At 32.2% G+C, this 12,547-nt stretch overlaps 2 protein-coding genes across 2 annotated transcripts; one reads left to right on the top strand and one right to left on the bottom strand.

Moving 5' to 3' along the window:
• Nucleotides 1-1,401: 1,401 nt before the first annotated feature.
• Nucleotides 1,402-3,316, bottom strand: LOC117239244 (adrenodoxin-like protein 2, mitochondrial). The gene is made up of 4 exons (XM_033504695.1): nucleotides 2,924-3,316; nucleotides 2,399-2,511; nucleotides 2,102-2,234; nucleotides 1,402-1,734 (listed from the first exon to the last, which is right to left on the bottom strand). The coding sequence occupies exons 1-4, from the start codon at nucleotides 3,070-3,072 to the stop codon at nucleotides 1,644-1,646; spliced, it is 486 nt and encodes a 161-aa protein (XP_033360586.1). The 5' UTR covers nucleotides 3,073-3,316; the 3' UTR covers nucleotides 1,402-1,643.
• On the top strand, nucleotides 3,097-4,848 carry LOC117239242 (survival motor neuron protein-like). Its single transcript, XM_033504693.1, has 3 exons — nucleotides 3,097-3,164; nucleotides 4,402-4,621; nucleotides 4,747-4,848. Exons 1-3 carry the CDS (start codon nucleotides 3,097-3,099, stop codon nucleotides 4,846-4,848), a joined length of 390 nt encoding a protein of 129 aa, XP_033360584.1.
• Nucleotides 4,849-12,547: the final 7,699 nt, after the last annotated feature.

Below are 12,547 nucleotides of genomic sequence, written 5' to 3'. Positions count from 1 at the left end.
TAACGCTATATTTAAATAGAAGACGTGAAATATCTTGTCATCTTAAAATAACTTGATCATTCCTATTCTTTTACATAAAAACACTTTTCGACTGTAACTTAAGAAACATGTCTGCTAACGTGAAACGTGCCAGAAAAAATTAACAACTTCCATTAAATTGGCAAATTTCTCATTAATATCGTAAAACTCGCGTTTACAAAGATCAGATCAGTGTACATAATATACAAAACAAATGCAGAATATATAAATATAGCACATACGTTCTGAATTATATTCGAATTGGGCAGGGTAACCAAGTGAAAATATGTAAATTTCACGATGTGTAATGTACACTTTATCGAACTTGTAAGTAGTGTAGAAATAGAATATTTTACACGTAACAAAATATACAAACGACAATACACAAGTTAAATTATTTGTTAGATCCATGTATAACAAGCATAGTACAAAAGTGTTTTAGCTTTATGTACTGGTAATTATGAGAAATACCAACTTAATAGATGTATTTGGTATGTACCTAGTTAAGAAAACAATAAATTATTCTGAACAGATAAAGCATTTAGTAGCTTGTGAAGTATGAATTTTCGAAAACGTAAGTATTTTATATCTAAGTAGTTAAGAAACGCGAGCAAGGGAAATCAAACAAAGGAACAAAGTTTTTTTGTTTAAAAATATTTAATTTGTTGTTCTATTATCCGAGGTTAGAAGCGATAATGTACAAAATCTGAATAAATAAGATTCTTCAATATTATTGAATTTTAATTCTAGGGTAAAGTAATATATCCGCATATTTTATTTATATACAATATGTATAAATAATGATGTGATTTGACTAATTTTGTTGAAAGAATATTTGTACTTTTTACGTAAAACTTCAGTCTTTTACAAACTTTCTTGTAATTAATAAACCAGTAAACACAATATTAATAAAATCTATTAAAATTATAAACAAACTCATAAGTTTTAATTTTAGTCCTTAAAGGTTGAAATATTTTGCTCCAATGTCGAGACATTTGTTTTAATCCAAAACATTACTATACTGAATCGATAATGTTGCATGTGCCACGAAAATGATGATAGTGTCAGATAACTTGTTGTGAAACGGAAAAGCATTGCATGTACATTTCTGTTGTTTTGTTGACCATGAGTTTGATGATCTTTTAAACTTGCCCATAGCTAAGAAATCAAACAGTATATCTAAACGAAATTAATTTCAAATTATTTTTTAGGTTCTAAGCTTTTATCTAATCTTTCAGAAGTTGCAAAATTTATTCCACAAGAGTCTTTTTTATCATAACCAAGTACACATCTTAAAACCATTTAAGTCTTCCTTAGTAATTTCTTCTTATCTTTAATAGTAACGAAAATAATTTAGATGAACGTTTTAAAATTGACACCCTGTATATTAAAAATAAAAGATATATTTTCTTCATAATTGGATAGGCTTTTTACAATGGCAATGTACAAATATCAAAATTGCAATTATACTATAACATATGTATATATATAAGCTTCACATTTAAACACAAGATTCTTTATTATATTTTTTTAATACCAATATTTTAATAATTATAACAAGGGTTTTTTAACAAGAGATGTATAACATTGTATACAAATTTTCAAAAACCTATAGATAATTTCAGTTATGCTCTTGCATCATTAATTGTTGATGGAACTCTTACCTCAATTCCATCTAGTTCCTTAGACATTACTATTTGACAGCCTAGCCGTGACCTGAAATTAAATATTATATAACTGAATATGTCAATAAATATATTTATTGCTATACAAATTAATACTAATACACAATAAGATTTCTATTTATCCATTTGAAAATCAACATTGTAAATATGCTAATTCAAACATAGATTTGTAATGATTATAGGGTCGTAAATAAAAAACTATGAAAATTTATTATAATTTCAGTTTCGTAGTATTCAGAGATAGCGATTTGAAATTCTACATTGAGATGCAGATTTCGAAGTACCCAATACTAACCTGTTTTTACATAAATTTAAATAGAAAAATTCACTTTATAAAATATTAAAAGGTAATAGAATTAATAATGTGAATGATTTGATACTGATTATTATGAACTAACGTATCTGTTAATTCATATGCTAAATCCAACATGTCTAATTCTTCATCTGTTGGTTTGTCAGGAAGTGCATCATAAACTTCTTTCGAAAATATTAAATGGCACGTACTACAAGTTAATGTTCCTTCACAAGCACCTATATCAATTATATTTTAATATTACAACATACTTATATAATAAAGTATCAAAAGTTAAAAATAATAAGAATATTAAACTTGATAAAAATTAAAATTTTCAAATATTTTCTACCTCAAAATTATTTATTTTAAATTAAGTAAATTATGCTTCTTTAAAACATACCATATCCATCTAAATCAATTTCATTATTTACTACTATGTCTAATATAGTATCTCCAACTTTCCCTTTTGCTTTGATTCTCTCTCCACTTGCTTTAACAAACGTTATATTTACTCTGAAAATAATATTTATGAAAGATAAAAATTATCTCAATATAATTTTCTTTATTTTTTGTGTTTCTTCAATTAATCTTCTCTTAATTATACCTTAATTATATGTATCACTTATGATAATAGAAATAATTTAAAAATAAGATATACTTGTCTTAATAATACATAAATAAAATTCGTATATCATATATTTATAACAGTGTTATATTTTTAGTTGTTCACTGTCAATGTTGTTCTTATTAATACTATTCTATTAATACTATGTTATTTTTCTAGATGTTATACTCCTACAAAGAGAAAAATTTCTTAGACATTATTATTAGCATTATTATTTTGACACCAATTTTATATTGGAAGGTAAGTACTGAAATTCTATTAAAAAAAGAAGGAAAGCACAAGAAAATTTGTATCACTTACTCTTGTTTTTCTGAAAGTGGTTGCGTGGTCGATATTCCTCTTGTTGCCTGCAAAAAGGGCAACGTTGTGTTGCTTGTATATTTTGAATAATTTGATGCAATACCGAGAATTGATCTCGAAAATTTTTGTAATTGATTTACTAACGCCATTCCACTGTCATAAATATCATGAGTATGGGACACCCTGACCGAACACCAGATAAGTATTGCGGAAAATATCAATTGGAGATCAATTGTACTTTGTACAAAAACTTCCACGGCATTCTTCGGCTGCTATACTGGGACGTTCCCTTACTGTGATAGGTTATAAAACGATTCCTAACACAAGTGACGTATCTCTACCGGACACGTGCTCTTCGGGCCACACGTTTTATGATACAAGACCAGCAAAATGATCAATGTGTAATTTTACATATCTTACATTTTTTCCAAATGAAATATTGTTTTTATTAAACGTTTAAAACCTCAGGCAACATTTATTTCATCTGATTTCAGTTTTACAAATATATATCTATAATACATATCTGTATAAATTACGGTCTGGTTATATCAAACAGGGACCGACACTCGCTAGGGAAAACTGCCCAAAAATTGAATCGTAAAAACCAATATGAAAGACAACAAATTTCTCGTTCTGCGGAACAAATAGAAATGAGCAGAGTATCTTTATCTTTATCTGAGACATTCAAAGCGTATCACGCATACGCTAAACATGAAGAAAACTTTCTTGTCTTCCATGTTCATTTTTCCCTTTCCATTGCCGAACGGTTTCTTCTATATTTATTTATATGTTCGTGATTGATGCTATTGACAACATACAACTAAGGGGAAATACGAATAGTAATAGATATATGTATAATTCATTATGCAATTTTATAGAATTAAATCTTATTTATCTTCAGATATAAAAACTATATTTACCAGCTGAAACACTAACGCATATGCAGTATAATATAATCTACTTAACAATCTCGTTTTAGTTATAATATGTGATTAATTCTTTTGCTATTTCGCTATAAACAGTTTCTTGTGCATACAATATTTTTTTATAGTATTCTAATATATTGTTAGATATTGTAAAGAAAGTAAAATACAGTTATTGAAGTTTGGGAACATTCAATGTTAACCTTGCTTCAAAAAATAATCTTTCGAATGAATGGGGAATAGATTTTTAGTATTATAGTTGGTATAATGTCATCATTGTTTACAATGTGTTAGAGTTAAAGAAATGAGACAAATTAATATTTCAGAAGCAAATTCAATATTTAAATGATGTTATTTTAAAATGGCAGATGATATGAATGTTCTTTTTATACGAGGAAATGGAAACGTATGTATGGTAATGGAAACGTAATGGTTTTAACATTATTTTAGTAGAAGATCTTAGCATAATAGTAATTAACAGTATCCACTACCTTTTGGTCAATTTTTGAAAAATGACATATATGATAATTTGCAATAGTTTGATAATAAAATACTTGTATCAATATTAATAACGTATAATTTGCTATCTCAAAAGGATACAGACACAGCCAATAATAATGTTTGGGATGATAGTGCATTAATAGAAGCATATGATAAAGCAATATATTTAGCAAAAGAAGTTATCAAGCGAATGGGAATGGATGTTGGAAATTCTCAACCGAAAGAAAACCTACAAAATCTTAAGCAGCCTAAACACGCAAGTAAATTACACAAGGTTGTGATTTTGATAGAATATTACAAATTTGATACAGAATATTATTAAATATATTGATTAAGAAGCAAATTATTTTATTTTGCTATTTACTTATATTTATTTGTATACACATCTTTTCTCTATAGAAATGGATCATAGGAGCACCTTATCGTGCAATATACTCAGAGGATGGAGAAATTTATGAAGCTATAATATCAAAAATTTACGAAAACAATGGCACGTGTTGAAGTGGTTACCACTTCTAAGAAAACTCTACATCTGGTCTTTTTTAGTTTTCTCAAGCACTGAAGCCATCGACAGCGTGTAGACAAAAGACTGCGACGAAGTCAGGCCATAAACAGTAGACAGGCGACGTTGGCTTCGGGGTTTTTCAGTTATTAGGTAACACAGCTAGCGTGCGGATCTGGACCAGCTCAAATTGTATTTTTACTTATTACACTTCTATTTAAATATATTTTCTACCTTACAATTTATCCACGTGTTTTCTCTGTTTACACACCGAATAACCTCAACAGGTTATGGGCCCAGGGCTGTAAATTGCAAGGTAGCAACGTGAAATGAATAAATTGTTAATGTGTTGTGCTTAGTAAAATAAGGGATAGTGCTAAAATGGAATCAGCAAGTGCGAAGGTCGAGATGTTACGCGGCGAAGAAAATTGGCTCCAGTGGCGTTTTGTTATGCGTACACTTTTGGAGGAAGATGACGACCTGATCAACGTGTGTGAAGGGAATTTGTGTCATCCAGGTAACAGCGCGGAGAAAGAAATCGCTCGTGGAAGATTTTTGAAAGCAGATCGATTAGCGAGAAAATTAATCGTGACCTCAGTAGGAAAGAAACCGTTGGATCTTCTTTTATGTTGCACGACAGCACATGAAATGTGGAAAAAGCTGAATACAGTATATGACATGAAGTCATGAGGATGAGAATTTAAATATGGTCCAGAAGCAGTGCTTCGATTTTAAATGGGAAGAATCTGAAAATGTCTCTTACAGCCTATCAAAGTTGGAACTCATAGCGGCGAAGATGAAAGTCCTTGGGAGTGAAATTGACGACAAAATGCTGATAACACGCATTTTATCGGTGTTACCAAACAAATTCGATCATTTTCACAGTGCGTGGGATTCCGTGGAAGAAGAAAAGAAGACCTTAGACAGGCTTAGTACCAGGCTGATGACGGAAGAAATTAGATGGAAGAAAGACGACCAGGAAACATCGGTGGCACTGGTAACAAAAGGTAATAATTATAAAAGGGAACAGCAGAAGCAGTCAAGTAAACGTGAATACGAGAAACAAGGACCAAGTTGCTTTAACTGTGGAAAAGTTGGCCATCTAAAGAAGGATTGCTTTAGATGCTTTATATGCAAAAGGAAAGGCCACACCAGCAAAAACTGTTTTAAAAATAACAGAAGAAGCAACAATAGAGACAACCAGGAACCTAGAAACCAAAATCGGGATCACAGCGGAATTGGTCTATTAGGAAGTACCTCAGCGATACAAACGGCAAACGCTGATGTTTGATGTATGGATCACATGACAGGACGACGGGAATGGTTCAGCGTTTTCGAAGAATTCGATAACACGGTGAAGATAGAGATCGGCGATGGTCCGTTCATGGATGCGTGCGGCAAAGGAAAAATCAGAGTAGAGACTTTTGTGGACGGCAAATGGGTAACATGTACAATGAACGATGTTCTATACGTACCAGGTATGAAAAGAAATCTGTTTTCGATTAGATCTGTCGCAAGAAGGGGCATAGATTTTTGTATTTCAAAGGAAGGGACCAATTGCATATTTTTACAAAATCAGAAAATAATAGCAAGAGGTTCTGTTATCGGAAATTTGTATAAAGTAGATATGCGAGTTATCATACCGTCAGTTTGTAATTTTAGCAATAGAGCGGAGTCAAACGCGGACACATTGCAGTTATGGCACGAACGGCTATGTCATCAGAACATCAGACATGTTAAAGAATTCTTAAAGAATTCAAATATGAAAGTTGTAGAGGATAATAACTTTTTCTGTGAAGGTTGCGCGTACGGGAAACAGCATAGATCGAGTTTTCACGAGAAAATCAATCGGGCGACTAAACCTCGCGAAATTATTTATACGGATTATGTGGACCTATGGAAGTCGAGTCATTGGGCAAGAAACTATATTTTCTGACATTTAAAGATGATTTTTCAAAATTCACAAAGATTTACTTCTTACGACGTAAGTCAGAAGTAATTGAAAAACTAAAAACCTTTTGCCTAGAAGTTGAAAATCAATTTAAGGATAAAATTAAAGAAATTCATAGTGATGGAGGGAAAGAATTCCAAAATAAAGAAGTCAAAGAATTTTTAAGAAGTCAGGGAATTAGGCACACGATTAACGTCCCATACACTCCTGAACAGAATGGTGTCGCAGAAAGGGAAAATAGAACAATAGTAGAGGCAGGTCGGTCGATGCTATATTCGAAACCAAATCTACCGCTGTTCTTATGGGCCGAAGCCATGAACACAGCAGTATATGTCATAAATAAGACGGGGCCGACAAGACAAGATAAGAAAACACCATATGAACTGTGGTACGGGAAACCGCCGAATTTAGAAAAGTTTAGGGTTTTCGGTACTGAGTGCTTTGCTCACATACCTGCGGAGAAAAGGACAAAACTTGACAAAAAGGCTAACAAAGGATATTTGGTAGGCTATTTAGATGACGAACGAGGGTATCGAGTGTACGTGCCAACAGTAAAAAATGTAATATTAAGCCGTGACGTAATATTTAAGCCTGAACTAGAAAATGCGAAATTCGTAAAATTAAGTTTACCGAAAATTGTCGAGCGCGAAGATGTGAGTGCGCAGAGCGATAGAGCATGTACGTATGAAAGTGCAGAGAGTGAACATGAAAAACAACCTCATGGAACTAGCGACAATGTGAGACAATTGAGAGATAGAGATAAGATCAAACGAACCGATTTTTATGGTAACCCAGTAACGTACGTGGCGGAAAAATTACCGGTGGATTTTAATGAAGCGATGAGATCCGAAAAGAAAGAGTTATGGGAAACAGCTATGAATGATGAAATGAAATCGCACCATGAAAATAAGACGTGGATACTTGTAGAAAAACCTAAAGATCAGAAGGTACTTAGCAATAGGTGGGTTTTAACGATAAAGCTAAATCCGGACAACTCGGAACGATACAAAGCGCGACTTGTAATAAAAGGGTGTTCACAGAAAGAAGGCATAGATTATAAGGAAACATATAGTCCCGTTGCTCGGTTTGACACAATTAGATTAATGCTCAGTATTGCAGCCAAAAATAATTTACACCTCGGACAGTTCGACATTAAAACCGCATTCTTATACGGAAGTCTGAAAGAAGATATTTATATGAAACAACCTAAAGGTTATGATGATGGTACAAATCGGGTTTGTAAATTGCTAAAAAGCCTATATGGCTTAAAGCAGTCTCCAAGATGTTGGACGGAAAGTTTCACAAAATTTATCTCGAACTTAAAATTTTATCAGAGTAACGCAGATCCTTGTTTTTATATTTATACAAAAGACGACAAATTAATGTTGATGACCATATACGTAGACGATGGACTGGTAGCAGCTTCAGACGAATCTTTAATTGATAAATTCTTCGATGATTTAAATAAAGAATTCAAAATTACGAGTTCGAAAGAAGTAAAGAGTTTTCTTGAACTTGAAATTAATAGGTTAGAAGATGGTTCAATATTCATTCATCAGAGTAGGTATATCGAAAACATATTGGAAAAATTTAATATGAATGAGGCAAACAGTGTTTCTACACCTATCGAGACTAATTGGAACGAAAGTAACATAGGCGATAATGATTGTAACGCACCATACAGAGAAGCCGTAGGGAACTTAATGTTTTTACAAACCGTAAGTAGGCCAGATATTAGTTTTGCAATAAATATAGCGGCGAGACACTTAGAGAATCCAAACCAGTATCAATGGAAATTAGTCAAACGAATTTTGCGCTACATAAAAGGGACCGCAGACATGGGACTCTTATATACAAAAGCAGGCAGTCTCGAAACCTTTAGCGACGCTGACTATGCAGGCGACAAAGAAACAAAAAAGTCGACATCAGGCGTTGTATGTAAGTATGCGAATGCGGCCATCACATGGCAATGTAAGCGACAACAATGTATAGCTCTATCTACGACCGAAGCTGAATATGTCAGTGCAGCCTCAGGAGCGAAAGAAATTATGTGGCTAAAGAAAATATTTCTTGAATGTAAATTAGAGATCCTTAAGTATATGCTATGTGTAGACAATACTAGTGCCGTGAAATTAATTAAGAATCCAGAATTCCATCAAAGAAGTAAGCATATTGACGTAAGATATCATTTCTTGCGAGATTTATACAATAGAGGCGAAATTGATATAACGTATGTAACAAGCGAAGAGCAATTGGCAGATATATGTACAAAGGCGTTGCCAAAACCGAGATTTGAATATTTAAGGAAAAAGTTAGGTTTGAAAAGTAAAAAAGATATTAAGATGTAATTGTTTGTAAACATGTAGAGTTTTTAGAGAGGGTGTCGAAGTGATTATTACTTCTCAAAAAAAAAAAGAGGAAAAACTCTACATGATCTGTTTAGTCTTCTAGTTTTTTTTTTGTGTAATAAATTAATTTGTATGGAAAAGAGAAAGGCGGCTGGCAAATGTACTTGAGAAGGCATTGACAAATTAATTTTCAGATATTTACGACAAGAGTTAGAAAATATTAAGAGATAATTTGTAAATTTGAGATAATTGTTTGTAGGGATGTAGAGTTTTAGGGAGGGTGTTGAAGTTCACTTCTAAGAAAACTCTACATCTGGTCTTTTTTAGTTTTCTCAAGCACTGAAGCCATCGACAGCGTGTAGACAAAAGACTGCGACGAAGTCAGGCCATAAACAGTAGACAGGCGACGTTGGCTTCGGGGTTTTTCAGTTATTAGGTAACACAGCTAGCGTGCGGATCTGGACCAGCTCAAATTGTATTTTTACTTATTACACTTCTATTTAAATATATTTTCTACCTTACAATTTATCCACGTGTTTTCTCTGTTTACACACCGAATAACCTCAACAGTACGTGTGTTGTAAAATTTGTAGGTAATACCTTTAGCATGATGGTTATGTCAATTAAGAAATGTACTAAAAATACATATATATATATGAAGTAAAGGCTTTCGCATAGTCTATCACAGTGTCATTCAGCAGGTCCTTAACTGGGCAGGAGTACCTGTCAATGTCTATGGGGAGACCCGTGGGATATAGGGTCATGAACCATAAACATGCATGTTACTTATTGTTCATTATTAGCTGCTTGGAATATAATTCTCCTCATTAGACGAGTGATTATTACTACATATATCAAGGCAAACATTTATACATATACATTTATGCACGGGAAATTCTAATACATTGCCTGTAAGGACAGTAACCGAATGGCACTCAGTCATTCTATTAAATGACAAAAATTTCTTTTACTCTGTGTTTAGGCTATGGTAATACACAGAAAGTCGAGTTGAGTTCTCTTTTAGAATCAGAAGGTTTGCAAAGTCAAATAGCACAACAAAAGAAAGCTTTGGAAGAGAAATTCAATGAAGAGAACGATGAGACTTGTGAGACTAATTTTTCTACAAATGTAAATTCGAAAAAATATAATGTAGAAAAAATGGATTGTGACTCTGAAGAAGCAAATGCGTATAAACATCACTTCATACCGGGACCATCTTTCAATTCGATGACTGATATAATGCCACCTGCACCTCCTTTACCACCACAATTAATGGCCAAGTAAGTACAATTTAAAAATTCTAATGGAATGCTGAATACTTCTAATATTAATAAGTAATTTGGAATATGTTTAACATTTTATTTGGAAAAAAAATACGAAATTTTAATAAAATGTACTAGATTACCAGATAATGATACAGACGCACTTTCAAGTATGTTGATGTCATGGTATATTAGTGGTTACATGGTATATTACACAGGTAATTATTTCATATAAGTATTTTATTGTATATTAAATTTTCAATGGACTATGTTATTTCTTTTGTAGGTTATTATCATGGTTTGAAACGAGCAAGAAACAATCAAGAGAACAGGAAGAACTGTTGATTATATCAATTTTTTCAATAACAATATAACAATAATATAAGATATAATAAAATATAAAACTCATTGTATTTATTTACTTCAATTATTTGAAATAAAGAACAGCTTTATTTTCATATAAGACTTTAAGACTTTTTTAAAAATAATTACTAAGATAAGAAAACATAAAAAACATATTTTTGATAAAATACACTCACATATATATGTCGGGTTATCATTAGGATTTAAGGCGCGTAATGATCCTTCGTTTGAATTAGCCATTGTTTTACGAAACAGAGAATATATTTACGCGAATAAACAAGATTTTACAAAATATTATGAATAATGAGTTTAATAAATAATAAGATTAACAAACGATAAGTTTAACTAATAATTAGATTAAAGATTAATAAGTTTAACGAACAATAAGAGGAACGAATAATTAGCCATTGTTTTACGAAACAGAGATTATATTTACGCGAATATACAAGATTTTGCAAAATATTATGAATATTGAGTTTAATGAATGATAAGATTAACAAATGATAAGTTTAACTAATGATTAGATTAAAGAATAATAAGTTTAACGAATAATAAGAGTAACGAATAATATGTTTTACGAATAATAAATTTAACGAATAATGAATTTAATTAACGCTATTAACAATGTTCCTGGGTTCAAACGAATCCACGGTCAACGGGATAACTCTTTTCTATGCGTAGAATAATTTTAAACACAAAAAAATACGATTGCTGAGACACTCGGTAAATTGCTCGATGTATCACTTTCCAAGGCGATCACACGAATGAATATCTGATGAAAATCTTTTTCGCTATACGACTGCATTTGTTTGTTATATGCTCGCTGGAAACATCGAGAAGGTTCCAATCGTTGTTGCTAGGCAATTTCTGTCAAAAGTTTGTTGTATACTCTTTGGAAACATCGAGAAAGATTCAAACGCCGTTGCTAGGCAGTTTCTGTCTGGAGATTGATTCCTAATACAACGTGTGTCCCATTATATCGACATCTCTAAAGTACAATTCTATGTGATTTCTAGGGAGAACAATACAACCGATCCACACCTTCGTCAGGCAAAACGTTTATCCCGTGACCGTGGCTACGTTCGGCGACCAGTTGTCATCTCGAACCCACTTTCGCTTTCACAAATATCAAACAATTACAAATGACAATTGCTTAATTACAGTTATGATAAAATCTAGGCTAAAGCATTAGAAGGCTTCCTCAAAATTGCAAAGGGAAGGCTCCGGTTTTCCTTTCATCTCCGACATATATAATACAAGGATATAATACAACCGAACATTTTAAACTTAGCCTATAGCGCGTGCGCGCACACACGCGCACACACATGACACACATGCGCGCACACACATGCGCGCATACACACATGCACACACATGCGAATGATTTCTCGAACGATAATGCATTTATTTATATTTTTCAATATCTGTCCTTACGATTGCGTATTTATTTGTTCCACGTATCATATTTATCTATTTGCATAACTGTAGGTGACATTTTTTTTAACAATTTTGCTAATATTTCATAACTTTTTAATTCATATTTCAAAGTGGTAACAGGTGTTTCTTTCTTTTCAAGTCTCCTCCATATCGGGCTTATTTCTAGTAGCCACGCTTGCTTACAAAGCAATTTTATATCTGCACAAGAATATCTTTCAGTACATTTTACTATGTGGTTTACAATATCTGTATTTTCTAATAAGTGGTTGCTAACGTATAATTTGAATATACCAAGTCGAGCAACTTCATTGGGTTATGATACGTATATTTGCTTTTC

This window comes from Bombus vosnesenskii, unplaced genomic scaffold (assembly GCF_011952255.1).
Source record: "Bombus vosnesenskii isolate JDL3184/JDL3185 unplaced genomic scaffold, Bvos_JDL3184-5_v1.1 scf7180000013900, whole genome shotgun sequence".
Classification (NCBI taxonomy): Eukaryota; Metazoa; Arthropoda; class Insecta; order Hymenoptera; family Apidae; genus Bombus; species Bombus vosnesenskii.
This window is presented reverse-complemented; position numbering and strand designations above follow the sequence as displayed.

Bases quoted from the DNA above. Each gene is read 5' to 3' on its own strand.
- LOC117239244 (XM_033504695.1), bottom strand. From the start codon at position 3,072: ATGGCGTTAGTAAATCAATTACAAAAATTTTCGAGATCAATTCTCGGT. The intron at 2,512-2,923 runs GTAAGTGATACA...TATTATTTTCAG, and splicing joins CCACTTTCAGAAAAACAAGA to AGTAAATATAACGTTTGTTA. The intron at 1,735-2,101 runs GTTAGTTCATAA...ATTTAATTTCAG, and splicing joins GCATATGAATTAACAGATAC to GTCACGGCTAGGCTGTCAAA.
- LOC117239242 (XM_033504693.1), top strand. From the start codon at position 3,097: ATGGGACACCCTGACCGAACACCAGATAAGTATTGCGGAAAATATCAA. The intron at 3,165-4,401 runs GTACAAAAACTT...TAATAAAATACT, and splicing joins TTGGAGATCAATTGTACTTT to TGTATCAATATTAATAACGT. The intron at 4,622-4,746 runs GTTGTGATTTTG...TTTTCTCTATAG, and splicing joins ACGCAAGTAAATTACACAAG to AAATGGATCATAGGAGCACC.